This window comes from Gallus gallus, chromosome 8, assembly GCF_016699485.2.
Source record: "Gallus gallus isolate bGalGal1 chromosome 8, bGalGal1.mat.broiler.GRCg7b, whole genome shotgun sequence".
NCBI classification, from domain to species: Eukaryota; Metazoa; Chordata; class Aves; order Galliformes; family Phasianidae; genus Gallus; species Gallus gallus.
Window position 1 is genome coordinate 5,075,790 of NC_052539.1, and position 17,134 is coordinate 5,092,923.

General features: G+C 41.0%; 2 protein-coding genes across 6 annotated transcripts in view; one reads left to right on the forward strand and one right to left on the reverse strand.

Annotated features, from left to right (window-relative positions):
* C1orf112 (C1orf112 homolog) overlaps positions 1–14,043 on the reverse strand; it is a 17,871-nt gene extending 3,828 nt beyond the window's left edge. For 3 of the 4 annotated variants that reach the window (XM_015290436.4, XM_025153152.3, XM_015290437.4), the window contains exons 1-20: positions 13,862–14,043; positions 13,342–13,381; positions 12,489–12,577; positions 11,433–11,537; positions 10,781–10,921; positions 9,694–9,856; positions 9,268–9,352; positions 8,629–8,767; positions 8,100–8,180; positions 7,395–7,459; positions 6,781–6,929; positions 5,754–5,862; positions 5,013–5,199; positions 4,705–4,787; positions 4,552–4,603; positions 4,145–4,234; positions 2,796–2,981; positions 1,985–2,107; positions 727–822; positions 276–389 (exon numbers count right to left, since the gene is read on the reverse strand). In XM_015290436.4, coding sequence (XP_015145922.2) covers positions 276–389; positions 727–822; positions 1,985–2,107; positions 2,796–2,981; positions 4,145–4,234; positions 4,552–4,603; positions 4,705–4,787; positions 5,013–5,199; positions 5,754–5,862; positions 6,781–6,929; positions 7,395–7,459; positions 8,100–8,180; positions 8,629–8,767; positions 9,268–9,352; positions 9,694–9,856; positions 10,781–10,921; positions 11,433–11,537; positions 12,489–12,577; positions 13,342–13,381; positions 13,862–13,960 — 2,196 coding nt within the window. In that variant the 5' untranslated portion in view covers positions 13,961–14,043. Of the gene's footprint in view, positions 1–275; positions 390–726; positions 823–1,984; positions 2,108–2,795; positions 2,982–4,144; positions 4,235–4,551; positions 4,604–4,704; positions 4,788–5,012; positions 5,200–5,753; positions 5,863–6,780; positions 6,930–7,394; positions 7,460–8,099; positions 8,181–8,628; positions 8,768–9,267; positions 9,353–9,693; positions 9,857–10,780; positions 10,922–11,432; positions 11,538–12,488; positions 12,578–13,341; positions 13,382–13,727; positions 13,796–13,861 lie in introns of those variants that run through there. The other variant, XM_046898193.1, reaches the window with a different exon arrangement.
* METTL18 (methyltransferase like 18) lies at positions 13,839–16,969 on the forward strand. Of its 2 annotated transcripts, none has more exons than XM_046898196.1 (2): positions 13,839–14,060; positions 14,316–16,969. In XM_046898196.1, the coding sequence occupies exon 2, from the start codon at positions 14,481–14,483 to the stop codon at positions 15,459–15,461; it is 981 nt and encodes a 326-aa protein (XP_046754152.1). In that variant the 5' UTR covers positions 13,839–14,060; positions 14,316–14,480; the 3' UTR covers positions 15,462–16,969. The 2 variants fall into 2 exon arrangements, with proteins under 2 accessions (XP_046754152.1, XP_040560934.1); XM_040705000.2 differs by lacking the exon at positions 13,839–14,060 and adding an exon at positions 14,107–14,167.
* The last annotated feature ends 165 nt before the right edge of the window (positions 16,970–17,134 follow it).

Below are 17,134 nucleotides of genomic sequence, written 5' to 3' on the forward strand. Positions count from 1 at the left end.
GTGGGAGTGCTACTGCTCAGTCTGGCAACAAATTTCCTTATGGGAGGAGAAATGCTTTCTTAGGGGCTCAGACATCAGTCCTTCCTAACCAGTGAGAAGCAACAAGCAAATAAATAAACCAAGCATCTTACACGCATTCAGAATGCCAATGAAAAATAAATCTCCAAGATGATTAAGTCATGGCACACCTGTATGTGTTCAACTCAGTCTTTTATATTTAAGTAGTTGAACATCTTTTCACCATAAGGACTAAGTAAAAGCACTATTATTATTACCTGCACTTCTTGTGGTATAAACACCTTCCCCACAGAAGAGAGAAAATCCAGCATTGCTAGACGAATGTGATCAGGGGGATCCAACCGGAGAAGGGAAGACAGCAGGGAAAATACCTGCAGGAAACAAAGCCCAAACAGAGTAACAGATGAATCTGAGGATGTTGATTTTATGAAGTGGGACTGAAAACAAAAGAAGGTGTGCTATTGCTTGAGGAAAACTAGTGGGGATAAAGCTGTTATCTTACAAAGTGATGGCACTCTTAAAAGCTGTATTAACCAAAGTAATGCCTACTTGGTTTAAAAACCAGGAAAGCAATCAAGGAAGAAAAATAAGTTAGGAATCTCCATGCATTAAGACCAAGCCATGGGGTAACTTTGAGATGTCATTAAATCACAAAGAACAATCTTTTCATGAAGAATAGTGCTCATAATTTTTTGTTGTTTTCTTTACCTGGCTAATTAGTTGAGCATCTAATGCTTGGATGAAAAACTCCAGAAGATGAAGTAATAAGCACAGCGTTTGCTGGAGACGTGGTTCATCTGAGACCTTCAACAAATCACAAGGTATTAGCAAATGCATTATCAGTGTATTTAAGTTTATGGAATAACTACCTAAAGAATTTGCATTAGCATTCTTAAATTCTTAGCCTAACTACACACTTAATACATCATAAGCAGCAGCAGAGAAGATTAAAATAAAAATACAAATACATATTTCTAAATAGTCATATTTTTCGAGACACATTCCTCAGATTTTTATTAATGACCTTTCCTAAACCCCTTTTTCTTCCTCCACTCACCAATATAAGCAAAGAAAAGAGTGTGGCTCTATGCACCCTCCCTTCCGATATTTGTATACATCAATAAGATCTTCCCAAAACTTTTCATCTCTAGGCTGAACAGTTCCAGCTCCCTAAACCTCTCCTTGCAGGATACACACTCTAGTCCCTTGATCACCTTTGTGGCACTTCACTGGACCCTCTCCAGAAGTTCCATCTCTCTCTTGGACTGGGAAGTGCAGCTTCAGGAGTGGCCTCAATAGTGCTGAGAGGAGGGGGAAGGATCACCTCCCTCAGCCTGTTAGCAACACTCCTCCCAAGAGGCAGTCCAGGCTATTATCAGCCTTCTTTTTCTCAAGGGCACATTGCTGACTCTTCTCAACTCCTCTCCTTCAGGTTTTTTAATTTGTTTTTTTTAAATCTGGAGTAATAACTGTGGCAAATCCTTTTTTGTTTAACTCCAGCTGCACACATGAATGGTGAGGTATGTAGTGACAAGGGGGAGATCACCTTACCCCCCATTCTCAAATACGAGAGGCAAATTATTAGCTCTGTAGGCTTTCCTGTGCTAAGCAACATCACACCATGGGTTTTGTTCACTTTCTAATAAACATTTAACATAGGCCAAATACGTAATTGAGATGAATCAGAATGAGGTATTTCAGACTTCTTGTTAAGCAAGTCTGACACTGAGTGACAGGTGCAGGTAGGGAGGAGCCATACACTTGGGAATACTCAAACTCCATTTCCTAGAGCACAAGCCGGTCTATTAGACAAACCACCTGACAACAGAAGGGCAGCACAGTTACATTGTGCTTTACAGAAATGGTCCAACCGAAGTAAAACAACTTAGTAACAGACACGCCAAAATAGCAGCAGCCTCCCACAAAGACATCATGCTTTCACTGTCAGAACAGTAAATCCTCTCACCTGCTTAGCCTGAAGGAAAGTCCAGAACTGACCGAGCACTCCCAAAATAGACGCCTGAAGTTCTGCCTCCAAAGCATCACCAGAAAAATTGCAGGCAACCAGCAAGACAGAAAAGGCAACGTTCTAGTAGGAAAAGGAGGTTGCATAAGTAAAACAAAAACCCCAGGTTCAACATTAAGTATCTAAAATGATACAAGATGGCAAGAAGCCTAATGTGCTGTACCACAGCTGTACAATACAGTTAATCCACCAGCCCCCTGGCCAATAAAGCTCCCAAGTGAGGAGAACCATCCGTAACTTCCGTGGGAGCTCAGATGGTGCTATAGCTGTTACCTGCACTGCCAGGAGAAAGCTGGCATCTGGCACTTTGTGTGAACATCCCTGGGAACATCACTTCATGACATCCCTGAGTTCTCCCACTCCCTGCCCTTGCTGGGGAGACCAGTGAGCGTCTTTCAGATTTGATTCCACATAAAATCATCCAGATTTTAGAAGTAGTTTTATAACACAGTATAAACTGGAAATTGTAAAGAAAAGCACATCTGCTCACCCAGAGAGCAAAGAGCAACCAGAGTAACAAATAAACGACAAAAATCTCTGCTACCACCCTCAGAGTAAAGGCCCCTAAGGCACTGTATGCTGTAAGAAAACATTAAAATTAGAGTTCTTGATTATGCATTTGCTAATTAGGTATAGAAAAAAGGCTATGTAGCAGATAGAAGAATAAAACTGAGACAACAGCCACAGCTGCCTCATAGTTGGGTAACGCAGAGTTCATACACTTTCACAAAGAGAACCAAATCTCCTTTACCACGGGTTGGAGCTCTCCCCAGGCACGCCTGCTGTTCAGCCACCGCCTGCACTGCGCCAGCGCTGCCATGCAGAGCTCCCGCACCACTCGCTTCCCAAGATCAGGGCTCAGGGCTCTGAGGGACACGTGCTGCCACACAGCCAGGTTTTCCACTTCTTCCGGGAGAAATTTGTGAGCAAATTCCACCTGTACATAAAAAGATTAAATTCATTTGTTCTTAAAATAATATGAACTAGTGAGACCAGAAGAGAATTTAATAACTCGAAAAAGCTGTGAAGCCAACAAGCAGAACACTCCCATTTGCTTTAGAAATATGATATTTGAAAGTTTCAGGTGATACTGTTTTCAAGAAAATCCAACTATTTGTTAAATAAGCAGAAAAACAAACAAAAAACCCAACAACAAATTACAGAACTGCCACCTCCCTGCCAGAAATAGGACATCAGAGCGATTAAGCAAGCTATGCTCTCAGCTAGTTGAAGCACTGGCCCCAGATATTAGAAGAAAGAGCTGAAGGATCATAGATGTGCATCACCTTGCTAAACCAACCCCCAAACCACACCAACACAGACTACATTAGAGAAATTGAGAAGCCCTCATTCCTGAAGAGCAGTACACCAATAGGTTTGCTTGCAGTAATCAGTCTCTTTATTAATAATGAGTCAGTTCTGCTGACATCCATGGAAGTATTAGAACAGTCTGCAAATTTGCCATGATGACTCTTAAGAGTCCACAGAAGCAGGCTGTTATTCTTCCTACTCCAAGACTACCAGGCAACAAAATTTGAGCCTACTTGTCTTTTCTCAAGCAACACAGTGAATGAACAGATGAACAGCCCATGCAGCTGATGCAATCTGTCTACACAAGTATACAAAAAGAAAAGCTAGATGTGTATTCCCAAGTATTGAAATTACTTTAATACTCTTTTTTTTTACTATGCTGATTTTCCTGGTTTTAGTTATGTATTGCAGCATTATTCTACATCATAATCTCTATTAAATGAATACAAGTGATAACTACAAATTAGATTTTATGTACTGTGCACATTTTCAAGACAGGAGTATGGTTTCAGTTAATCACAGAGATGTGCTCTTTCCATACTTAGTCAAAAAAGGACTTCATTGACACACTGATGTGTATCACTATTAGAGAAGTGTACCACTATAGAGAAGTGTACATGCCTGCCTCGCTTTGAAGAGCACATCTGCACAAATTAGGATCCACTAACAAATTTACACTAGTGAATGCTCAGCATCCTGACATTTCTGAAGGACAGGAGGAAGCTGTTTTGAACACAAGGCTCTGATTCAAAGCTGTTTATTAAAGACACATGCTGGTGCTATACTTGCCTGATGATCTGGAGCCATCAAGAACAGCATGCGCTTCAGCAGAACACCCAAGACTGAGACCTGATAACACTCATTGGGCCACGACTTTATCTGGGTTAGAATAACAGGAAATGAATCTAATTAAATTAAGGAAAAAAAAATCACCACTCAGCAAATGAATTCTGTACCGAATGTTCTAAGAATTGCTACGTGAGATCACAATAGTAACACAGAAATACTAGCTAGATGGCTTCGTATTTTCACAGTACTGCTTTTGCTAATTGTTAGCCCAGTATGAGGAATTAAAGTCATCTCCATTCTGGATTTGGGTAAGAACCATTAAAATCTTGTCTTTGGTGATGTAGAAATTTGCAGTAGAACCAGGATTAGAACCGGTGCTGAATTCCAAACATCACTGTGATTCTTACCAAGTGAGCAATCACCACACAGTGGTGAGCGCACAGTTCAGCTGTTCCATACCTGAAATGTGAAAAAGGGATAGAAGTTAGCAAGTCTCTCCTATGCAGCAGAACAAACTGGATCTGTGGAATCCTGCTTGATTTGTAATAAGAACCTCTTACCGAGCAAGGAAGCACCATGAGTCCATTGCTAGCAGGGATGTGATCATACTAGAACCCAGCACAGCATCCAGCAGAGCATACTCCTGAGGAAAAAACACTCATCTAAATTCAAGCAGAAACAAATTGCAAGCCTACTACTACTAAGTAACATTTTCTGTGTAACCAAACTCCTGCATTTTGAAGAGTAAGTCAAAGCACTTCATACCCAATCATTTCTTCAGCTGCATCATTAGGCAGAACTCATTATTTTAAAAATATTATCTTTGCACCACAACAGCTGAAAACATAATAAGCAACATCAGTCTTACCAGATGAGGAAATTGTGATGGGAGTGTGGAAGCAATGAAGGAGCACAGATGGACACAGACATAGTGGTACAGGGTGATGGGGACGGCTGGCTGTCCTGTACTGATCACTTCTGGCAAACAAACAGGGAGAGAAAGCTCGGCAGAACATTGCTGGAAACTCTGGAAAAGAGCTGAGAGAAAAGACAGGCTGGGGGTGGGGAAGCAAGGAGGAAGAGGGGAAGGAAGAAAAATGATAACAGTTGTGTTACAGATAGGCAAGTCCCAAATCCTGCAAACACCATCTCTGCTACAGAAGCTTCGTCTTCAACTACAAACTATGGCAGTAACTTCAGCGCTTTATTTATATGCTAGATTCGTATTTCTGACTACCTTCCTCTTTCAGAAACACTATTTACAAAGACTATTAGAGCATTCAGGCATAAAAATGCAAGATTTTAACTTAGTGAAGTGTCAAACATATCTCTTTCTTTGTCCTGAACGTAGTCTAAATATCATTCCTTTCTTGAAATAACAAAGATATTCATAGAATCATAGGATGGCCTGGGTTGAAAAGGACAACCGTGATCATCATATTTCTGATCTGTATCCTTCACCCCTGAAGCAGAACACCAGGTCTTGTTTTCTCCAGCATAAGGATGTCAAATTTTACAAATGTGTGAGGGAAACCTTAACAACTGAGCCCCGTTGCCTGCACAGACCGATCCCTCTAGTGAAGAACTACAGGGAAAACATTTTTGGTACCGTTTTCCTGTGTTCCAGAGAGTCTGCACTTCTTCAGGCTGAGAAGACAGCTTGTCCATGATGGTAATCAGAAGGAGACACTGGGGCAGCTGCTGCTCAGCAGGAAGACCTGGAGAATTTGTTTTGAAATGTGCTATTAGTAACCCTGGTAAATATATATGATGCTTAAACTAGCTTTTAAGCAATCGACAGAAGATGAAGAACTGGTGATGCAAAAAAGTTCTCAGTAAAAGAATCCAAAGTCTCTTATAGACACACTCAGAACAAAAACAGAATGTTTAAACGCATTTGAAGAGAAAATAAATGCAATATCCTTTATCCATTAAAAGCTAAAATACTGTAATACTGCTGCAAAGAGTTACACTCTATGTGCCTCGTGCTTCCTATCTCCTTGACAGCACTGGATGCTTCAAACACTGAGTGCCCTAAGTTTTCTTCTGAGTGTGTTGTGATAACCACAAGACCACAGCATACGTGTGGGAGAGAAGCAAGCCTGGCCTACGCAGAGCGAAGGAGCAACTGATGCTCACATCGTAACTCTTACAATGTTGCAAAGCTATCCTAGAAATTTAACACACAGGTCAATGCAGACATTTTAAAGGTGATTACGACAGAAAGATAATCACCTTTCATTTTGAAGACATACTATTTTTCACAGAAAAAAAAGATCAGGAAAAATAACTGTCTGCCTCCATCAACGCCACAGCATAAAACGGTTATTCTGCTTTAAAATTTAGTGGCAAACGTGGAATGAAATCATGCAAAACAGCAAAATTAATAAGATTTGTTAACCAAATTAATTGCAAAGTTATTGTGAGCACTTTGGAAAGCATGCATTCAACAGCAACGTGAAATTCTATGCAATTCATCTGAATTAGCATTCAGCTGACTATAACACAGTAACAACAAAAGAAATAATGCAAGCAAGCCAGTACAGAGTGTGCTCCAGAAAGTCATCATAACAACTGTGACCCCTTACACATGGTTGCATAGCGCTGTACCGGTGGTAGCTGTGTTTTAAACACACCTGAAGTGTCCCTTAGCACTTGCTCCATAAAAGGGCTAAAGGGAAGAAGCTGACTGATGAGAGGATCTAGAGCCACAAGAAAAACCCGTGATATTTCATCTTGATGCACCTCTGAGATCACCGGAGCATAAAGACTGGGAGGAAACTTGCTGAGGAAAGAAGAAAAAAACCAAACATTCTCAGTGGCACTATATTTCAAAACAACTACAGAAAAGCCAACTCGTGCTCCCCCTGTTACTGTTAAATAAATGAGAGAAAAGACTCCTCATTTTTTAATATCTATTATAGACTGAGAGTTACAACTTTGTATTTAGTCTTTCAGCTCAAAACTCAGCACTGCACTAAACACTGCAAAGAAAACTTTACATCCTGTGAGCTTTAAAACGTGTAACATATTAGAAATACAGACAATGCAACGAACAGAACAAAGCTTTTGAAAGAAAAACAATAAGCTGTTTGCAGATTAGGGAAGGAAATACTTATAAGCATCACATTAATAAAAGCTTTTGCTTCAGGAAGATCTGGAGTCCTGCTGGGAGCTTTTAAGAGAATTAAAAAGCTCTTGTTGTAGGATTTTTCTCTTAAAAAGCTCCCATGTTCTGAATTTCTCTTACCTGTATATCTGAAGGAACAGTTGATGCAACTGCGAGCATAAATCAGACAGGAAAGGAAGAAATTCCTGCAAAAGTCATTAATTTTGAGAGGTACTTTAATTATAGAACACACAATTAAGTATGTTTTCTTTCTCTTTTGCTGCATTAGTGTGTGAAGTACTATGCATGCAAAAACGGATCAAGTTCTAACAATCCACAGCACAAAACAAGCACAAAGCCATCCCAGGAATAGCTTATTGTTTAATTACCACGCATGTATATATAATTTACTGAAAATAATGACATTTCTAGACTTATTTTTACAAAAATAGTAAGAACAGTTGTAAAAGCCACTGAGAGCTGTAAAAATGTTAAATGCTCCGACATATACTGTAAGGCTGTCTCATCCAGTCAGAATGCTAAAAATCAAACCTCTGCTTTTCCCCCATGGGACAAAGCGGACGCAGAACACACCACCACTGCTTCTCCTGGAGAGCAAAATTATCTCACATACTTTCTAAAAATGGGTCGGTTCACAGTACCCTTTCCTCTAATGAGGAAATTTAAGCATAGCAACCAAGAGGGGAGGAAGTTAAGTGTCAGAACTGGTATCAGTACAGTGGCATTTCTTACTATTAATACCACATCCGAACCATTAGACTGTGCTGCGTGTTAAAGGATGCTGGCTTCAATCTGACACCACCATAGAATCCAAACGAAACCTACCTTGGTGTAGTATACCAGGGAGTTGGCAAAGAATCTGCACAGTTTGACAGTCTTCTGGAATAGCCTGAGGTCAGCGCCGTCCTGTCCAAAAGAGCAGTTCTAAAACTTCAAATATAGACTAATGGGATTCAGAGGAAGTTTAAAGTGCTAGCAGTGCTCAAAACCCATTTCACACTTGACTCTCTACAAACTCAGCAGCAATGGGAGACAGACTAGAAATCTTCATTATGTCTCAACATTTTCATATCAGTATTCAGAACTGAAATGCTATCTTTTGGTTGACCTTGGGATATCATCAGTTTAGGAAATAAACAAAACTCCCACAGAAAATGGTGGAAACTTGTTTCCAGTGCCTCTGCATCCCAATACAAATGAAGTCAAGGGACTTGATTTTCACACGTTTCAAAAGAACAAGGTGTTCTGCCCACCACACATGAGCTAAAAAGAACATTTAAAAAAATAATACCCCAAGAGCAGTGAATTTATCTTCCAGAAGCTCAGTGGAAGCTTTGGAAGCTTTTTAATTCACCTGAATGTCAGACATCTTCATTTCCTCAGCTAGTTGTAAACTGGAGTGAAAAGAAAGCAAAGTATCTTTGCACAGACCACTGAGGATGTCACTGTGTTTCAGATGGCACTGCAGCAGAGCATGGTGCTTCAGGCTTTGCCTAAAAGAGGAATATAATCAGATGCTTAATTGTCACAAGTGATCACGTGCTAAGGTAGTACAAATCCAAACAATTAATTCTGCTATTTGAGCCAATTTGAGCCAATTTATACCACATTAATTTGTGCAATATCCATGTACAAGGGAAACAAACTGAGAGAAAATTGCCCTCTTCACAGCTATGACAGAAGCACAGAGGGCAGGTAAAGTGAAAGCACAGTTTAAGTTAGAAACATCTACAAAACTGCACGTCAGACCTCTTAAGACTCTTCAGACAAAGCTATTTCAGATGCTCAAATCAAGCTTCTATCACTTCTTCATGCATGATTCCTGTTTTCACTGACGGTGCATTTAATTCTACTTTAGCTAAATTTTCAAAGAAACTGAATTCTCTAAAATCAATTTCATTTGAAACTCTGAACATAAAGCTAGTGAAACTCTGGTTATATTGAATTACGGTCCCCTCATATTGCAGTAAAATCCAGGAGTTTATAGACATACTTGATTATGAACTTCCATGTATTGGCATGAAGAGCGTGGTCCATATTGGAAATGACAGAGCAGATCTCCAGCACAGTGTGAATTACTAAGAAGGAAATAAGAATAGCAACAACTGAGTTAAAGCAGAGTCATAATTTCACAGACAGGCTTCTCTGCTAGGAAAACAAAAGCAATCACAAACACTAGAGAATAGCACATTGACACTGAATCAGGAGAATGGCTCAGTGTGTAGGGATGCCCCTTTCAAGCAAACATATTTAGCATTCCCCATCTCACACAGGGTTTCAAGCAGCAAAATGCTGCCTCCTGAAGGGACTGCAGGAACTGAACATGCTCAGAATCATGCTTAAAAATCTCAAACATTCCTTCTACAGAGGAAAAAAAAAGACTGAGCAAAACTAACAGAACCTCCAGATCCACTCGTACCTGACACCATATCTGTGATATCATCTTCAGTAGATGCAGGCCCCACAGAAATCTGATCAAACAGTTCCATCAGCTGTTTCTGCAGAGAGTAAGTTTCCTTGAACACAGCTTGCAGGAGGTCAGAAATCAAGTGCAGATGCCCACAGTACACTGATTCGCTATCCTGTAGAAAATGGGGAAGAAGAGGTTTAAAAAAAAGTTCAGGAATCACAGACTGACCTTTCAAAAAGAACAAAGCATAGATGTACCTACTTTTACTCAATACTCAGCTAGATTTGTAGCTTCTGATACCAACACCTGCTTGCTAAATATAAAATGCTATTCACCTGCACAGCCTAATCAACAGCAAATGAAATCTGTCTGGCTCTAGTGAGTTCAGTTGGCTTTGGATTAGCATTTGATTCATGAACCTAAAATCGTACTTCTGAACAGAACAGTACAGTGTAGAGCTAAGGAAGTAGCATTCCAAATATGTCCCAAAACTTCAGAATTAGAATTGTTAAATAAAAGGTACGGCACCTGAGTTCCATTCTGGCTGTAAATGCTCCAGTAAGAAACAAAAAGTGAACAGCGAAAAGGAAGGCTCACCAAAAGCCGTTGTGTCCTTACAATAACCTTGTTTCACATTCACCATTAAGTGGGAATTACTGTTGCATCTAAAAGCATGTATCTGAAGCTGATACACGTTACTCCTTGTAACTAATAAAAGGGCCTTCATTTCAGCTTCCAATCCACTTTGGAACATGCATAGAAATAAGGCAAGCAGCAGAGTTTTCATCACCATCTGTAGCTCTGAAAACTCCTGCAGCTATCAGAACTGTAGAGCCTACATTCATAAGCAGAGTGTTCAGCTGACACTGATGCAAAATTTGGAAATAGCATGGCCTATGCCTGCCACTACCAGGTACAGTTTGGTGGGCAGACAGATGAAAAATAACTTTTGTACTTGTACATGCCGTAAATGATTTAATAACAATAGAAATAAATCCTACAGCAATATTACTTCGAAATAGGATCTTCTTATAAAGGGATCGTTTCCCAGAAAACAATTAGGAAGACAATTTTTCTCCTTCTAATGTAGGCCTACCTTGCAGTGTGTAAATGTGCTCTTTATTACATAAAGAACAGAGGATGGAAGGGTGCGGATACTGTCCAAGGGCACACACTCTTGCAGTGTGCAGATGTACCGTACACAACTGGTCAGAGTTTCCAAGAGTTGCACTATAGTCTTAATTCAAGAAGAAACAACCATTATTAATGCTTTTCAACTCCTGCAAGAATTTCAGAAGCATCTTTTCTAGGCAGAATTGCTCCTAGGTTTTATGACATTCGAAGTTCACCGCTATTTGCATCCATAAACAGTTGATTAAAGACAAATAAAGGTCTATAAAAGATCAACAAATGCAATGCTTTTTCCAATACCATATGCTCTTTGAAAGCTTCCTACTTCTTTTTGCTTAGAAAACATCTTAAAACTCTTAACTGGCTGTAATAATAATTGCCCCATTTAGTCTATAAATATGGAGAATCACCCACCATTTGCATTAGAAACTGTGCAGAATTTGATATTTTCTTTCTTCACAGGCTAAACATACTCAAATAATTCATAAAATTTTAATTGAACTTCAATTGCAATGATGCTTGGATTACATTTTTACCAGCTAGTTAGCGGGTAGCATAAAAACTCAAAAAACAACCCCAATTAATTTTTAGGTAAAACATAAGTATAATGGACTTGCCTGTAAAAGATTCCTTACAGTACTACGTAACTCTGTATTCTGGCCAGTTAACCCTTTGGCTTCACTGGAGAGTTCATACATCAGTTTATCATATAACTGCAGAGTCTGTCAGGAAAGAAAAAAAGAAAAAAATCACATAGCTTAACTATTTTATTCATAAACATGCACATAATAAATAGGAACACCCTTCTGTATCTGCATGCTTTCTTGGACTGGAGTCATAGGCTACCAAGACAACTCATGGAAGAAAATGATGCTTTCTAGAATGTAAATCATGAAAAAATGATATACCAAGATGTGAAAACCATCTATTCTTCTCAAATTATAGACCGTTGCCAGGGTATGGCACAGTAATCCTTGTTGAGGAGATGCATGCTATGAGCCATTTTTCTTGTAATCTCTAAAATTTGCCACAGGACATGCAGGAAAGGAAATGGAAATCAACTGGGCATTTTTATAGGCTTGCTAAAATATACAAGATGAGGCCTGAAACTTTAATCGGCATTTCAGCACCGCTTTGACACCATTAGGATATATGCACTGAAGAATTTAATACAGCTACAGCACAAAATATCATTTAATCAAAAAAGAGTACATACATTAGGTCAGCATTGCCTAGAGGTTTATTCAAAACGTTATCCAAAAACATGACAAAAATTACTTGTGATATACGAGCGTTGGGTACTTCAGCTTATTTATCATAAGAGCTAGCCTCAAGAGAAATTCCCCACCTTGGGGAATTTCTACAAAGCCCAACCTTCTCAAAAAGGAAAAAAAAAAAAACAAAAAAAGCTCTTACTATACTCTATTGCTAAATTCTATTACTAAATATAGAAAATAGGACACTGTTCCATCTTCTCCCCACTGTAAAGAATGGTAAAAATCACAGAAGCAATCCAGCAACACTTAAGCTTTTAACTGCTAAATATTTATTTCAAGTTTGCATGCAAAGTATTGACTCTCTGGTGAGCCATCAAAAGAAGAACCAATGCATTCTGAGCAGGTTTTCAGTACTGTACTGACAGAAAATGTCACATTCAATTGAAGGTGGCATACCTTAGGTAATACTTTAGAGAAAAACGTTTGTTCCAAATCTCCAAGACTGATATGAGGCAAAAACATTTCAGTCAGGATCCTCAAAACACCTGCAAAGCAAAACATTTCCAAAACATTATTGAAAACCATGTGATTATCAGAAGTACGTAGGTACCGAACAGAGGGGAAAAAGAACTGTGTGGAATAGAAACAGATCAAATATCTGATTCTGAGAGAAGAAATGTAATATGTCACTTATTACATATATCTCATTAGCTAAAAAAAAAAAAAACCAGTAACAATAATAGCTCCAACATGCACAAAACCACCAATAACAGCATTACACTGGACCATACTTGGTTGAAGGCCAAGTACAGTTGTTTACCCATAGTCTGGCAACTAAATACAACTGGAAATTTCCATATTCTTAATCTCAGATAGTTACAATCACAATAGTTTGATGTGCTGGCTAACACTGATACACAGCTGAGCAGCAAGTGTTAGCAAGAGTCCTAAACAGCTGCATCTCAGTACTTCTTGATTGCTCTCAGGTATCACAGGAGTAGCTGATAGGGTTTGGCCACTGTGAGATAATGGCCAACACCACAAACACAGAACAAAAAGCATCACCCCTTCTTTCAGGAGCCTAAAAATCACAGAGACGAGGAAAAAGTAGCCTTACATGCACAGCTTATGAGGTTTTGTGAAGCTTATCCTGCGTGTGATTCCTGTAACACACGAGGTATGGGATTGCTTGGGACTGTGACAGAAAAGCCACAGGTGAGAGCAGAACTCATTAATTCATGCATAACTTATAATGTATGTGCAACACAGCAAGCCTTAGCATAAAGACAACCAGTTGTCTGCTACTTACGGATGTGCTCAGTCCAGTCTTCAGACTCTTGGTACATAGAGTAAAAGCGTTAAAGAAACTCAGGATCTGCAGTAAGGTTGGATTAAGGCATCAGCAGAAGCAGCTGTGGCTTCTGCCCCATGAGGGCTGCACCCACCCCACCAACTGAAGGGATGCTCCGTAACCATCACAGGTGCTCAGCACCCACAGATCACAACACTTCCGTACCGTGTGGGAACATGCTTTGTTTGTCGTGATTTTTTTTAATTTTCTTAGGAGGAGGAGGAACAGAGGCAATTACTAAAAGAGCTCCAGGAGCCGCACGCTATTTCTTGCCTTTTATCTTTTATTTTGGTGACGTTCAGCACTTACTTTCAGCGAATCCCCGCACCCACCCACAGGCTTACTTGCTTCAACCGTGCAGGGCCCCAGCAGGGCAGGGCAGCCCAGCCACCTCAGGGTACCCCGTGTGGACCCCCCCCGGCTCCCCCACAGCCCCCGGCAGCAGTCCCGCCCTCCTCCCGCCCCTCAGGAAGGATATGAGGAGCCGGGGCAGGACGGCGGGCAGCTCCCTGCGGCACAGCTCCCAGTCCCAGCCTCCCAGCTCCCGCAGGAGCAACTCGAGATCGGTTTGGGACATGACACGCGCTCCGCTCCCCTCAGCAGCGGCGGCGGCGGCGGCGGGAAAACTCAACTCAGCGCCGCGCTCCCAGCAGCCTCTGCGGTCGCGGGGCCGCTGCGTACGTATTCTACGCCCCCTTTTTCCCAGCGGGTGCGCATGCGCATATGGAAGCGGAAGCGCAACCACGTGTGCCAGGCGGAGGGGGATTGCGCCCTGCAGCCGGCGGTGGGTATAGGGAGCGGGCGCCGGGGGAAACGGGTGCTTAAAACGCGTTTAGAAGCTTTCCTCTATTTAAAAAAAGAAAGAGAAAATCAGGATGCTCGCTATGAGTTTGTTAGCGTTAACGTTCTGGCAATGCTTGTTCTGTTTGCAGGAATCATTCGCCTGATTCATTGGCGAGGCAGCGGGTTTGCTGCCCGCCGAGCGCTCATTCCCACAGCGAAAAGTGCCCGAAAACATCCTCTAAAAGAGCAATACATCAGCGCTGCTTTTAGATGAGCACTTCTGGCTGCGACTTCCCAGCCTGGTATTCCTGAGAATGGATTTTCGATTTAATTTTTTTCCTGATGAAGATGAAAGCAAAGAGCCCAGCGCTCAGCGTGAGACACAGCCGTGTTCTCCAACAGGTGAGCACATAGAGAAGAGACTGGCAGAGACAAAAGCCTGCATCAAAGCTGCCAAGGAGCACCATATCCCTGCAGATGCCAGTAAGGTACTGGAAAATAAAGTCCTGGAAACGGCATCAGGGCTGTACTATGTGAATATGTCTGTCGTGGAATTGACGTGCCAGGATGGCACCCACGAAGAAGATATTGTGTCCAAAAGCGTTTCTTCTCACTCTGATCTCATCCCGGGAGTCTATGAGGGAGGACTGAAAATCTGGGAGTGCACCTACGATCTCATGGATTTCCTTTCTGAGGCTGAAATCCAGTTTGCCAACAAGACAGTGCTGGATCTTGGGTGTGGGGCTGGACTGCTGGGAATAGTCGCCTTAAGGGGAAATGCTGAAGAAGTTCACTTCCAGGACTACAACAGCACGGTGATTGAGGAAATAACCATGCCTAACGTGGTGGCTAACTGTATAAATGCTGGCAATAAGGCTGACAGCGAAGATGATAGAAAGAACATTAAGCCTCCTTCAAAGAGGCGCAAGAAATCAGAGTGCCTACCTGACAAGCTCACCAAGTGCAGGTTTTTCTCTGGAGGGTGGTCTGAAGTCAGCCAGCTCCTGTTGAGCAGCAGCAAGCCCTGGTCAAAATACGACCTCATTCTCACATCTGAGACCATCTACAACCCCGACTATTACAGTGCTTTGCATGATACGCTGGCTCAGCTGTTGGCTAAAAATGGCCGTGTGTATTTGGCAAGCAAAGTGCATTATTTTGGGGTCGGTGGGGGCACCTATCTCTTTGAAAAGTTCCTTGAGGAGAGGAAGGTGTTTAGGAGCAGCATAGTGAAAGAAGTGGAGGAAGGGCTGAAGCGCTTTATTTTGGAAATAGCCTTTAAAGATTCCACTTAAAATGCGTTCCAGCGGTGCTCCAAAAAGATCTTAATAAAGACAAAATGTTTTAATCCTCATGTGTATTTTTAAAATTTTTACTGGGTTATTCAAAATGGATGAGTTAACGCAGTTCTTTTCCAGCTATTGAACTGTTTGACAAATTCTGATGCTTGAGTGGAAGCAAAGGACTCTTCTGATTCTGGTTTTGCATAGAAAAGTACAGTTCTGCATAAAGTATCACCTCTTCAGCCCATTTTGTTACTTGTATGTGTTTAAAAATAAAGCCAGTCACTGTTCCCAGTCTCCCTCTCACATTCCTTGGCAGTGCCAGCGCAGCCTGAGGGCGATCATTTAGCTCCCTAATATAGTGCAAGCAGTTCTTAAGGGCCAGGCTCCCAGCTCAGCTATGATTTAACTGCAGCAACAAATATCAGAAGCAGCTGCATACCTGTGTGCTCTGCTGTACTGCCACCAGAGGGGGATGTGACTGTATTTATCACTTGTATTCTATTAACCATCTGTACCACTTTCTTTTGTAAGACGTATTTTCCAAACTTGCCTTCTTCCATTACTGTAACTTCAGGCTGCTGGGGGCACTGCTGAATGTTATCATAACTCTTCAGTCTTCTAAGCAGTTGGGCAGGGCAGCAAACTTCCAGAAAAGTCTGCTTACAAATCACTCTTGTGTGTCCTAGGCTGAAGATGCTCACAGTGGGACAAGACTGTATGTTGCTGCAGAAATTACTCTATAAAAAAAATGCAGACAAAACTAAAGAACTGCAAAATCTGGACCCAGGTGTTTGGGATCACCAACAATTCACAAAGAAAATACAGAAATCTATTTAATGACTCCACTAGGTACATCAATCTTACTCCTTGTAAGGAGTACACTACTTTACTGCAGCAGTAATACTTTGGGTGTCCCTGCAAAAATAAAAACTTAGAGACAGTCAGCCATTACAGTAAGCTGAGTATAAGGAGACTGCATAAACTCGAGGCAGAAAAGACAATCTGAGATGGTGGAAAAGCAATTATTACAACAGTGATTTAAATCACATGGTATTACGTAAAGTAAGTTCCTGTCATTTCTGCCAACTGGAAGGTTCCTATTTTGACCATGTTGCTATTAAGATAGCCATAGAGGATTTCCCATACCTTATTGAAGAGTCTTAACTAGAATTGTTTATGAAACAAAAATAAGTAGACTACTTAAATGGATGCTTAGGACACTACTGAAGTGCTCTCTGATAGCAGAGAGGAAAAAAGCAGTCAGCTGTGCTATGGCTGTGACTGCACCGAAACCTGCCAATGACGGACAAATGCTGACTATGGACAGAGGAAAAAAAGAAGATTTAGCTCTGGCACAGGTCAGTGAAGTACTGTTAACAGTTCTTAGTCAAAAAAGGGAAGTTGGAACACCACTACTACTTGCTATTTTATATACCTCAGCCTGAAGACAAATCATTGCTGGCACATATTGACTGAGCACCTGCTAGGTGCTGTTTCAGAGAATGGTACCTGAAGTACCATACCAACAAAAAAAAGTCTTGATTTCTTATAACAGTGAATATAGTTAAGAACAAGCATCTCATTTATTTATGACAAATAAAGAAGGCACTTAAACTAATGCTTCCCTTGAAAATATTCCTTGATCAAACTCACCCTGTCTCAGGTTTAATAATATTCCTTTG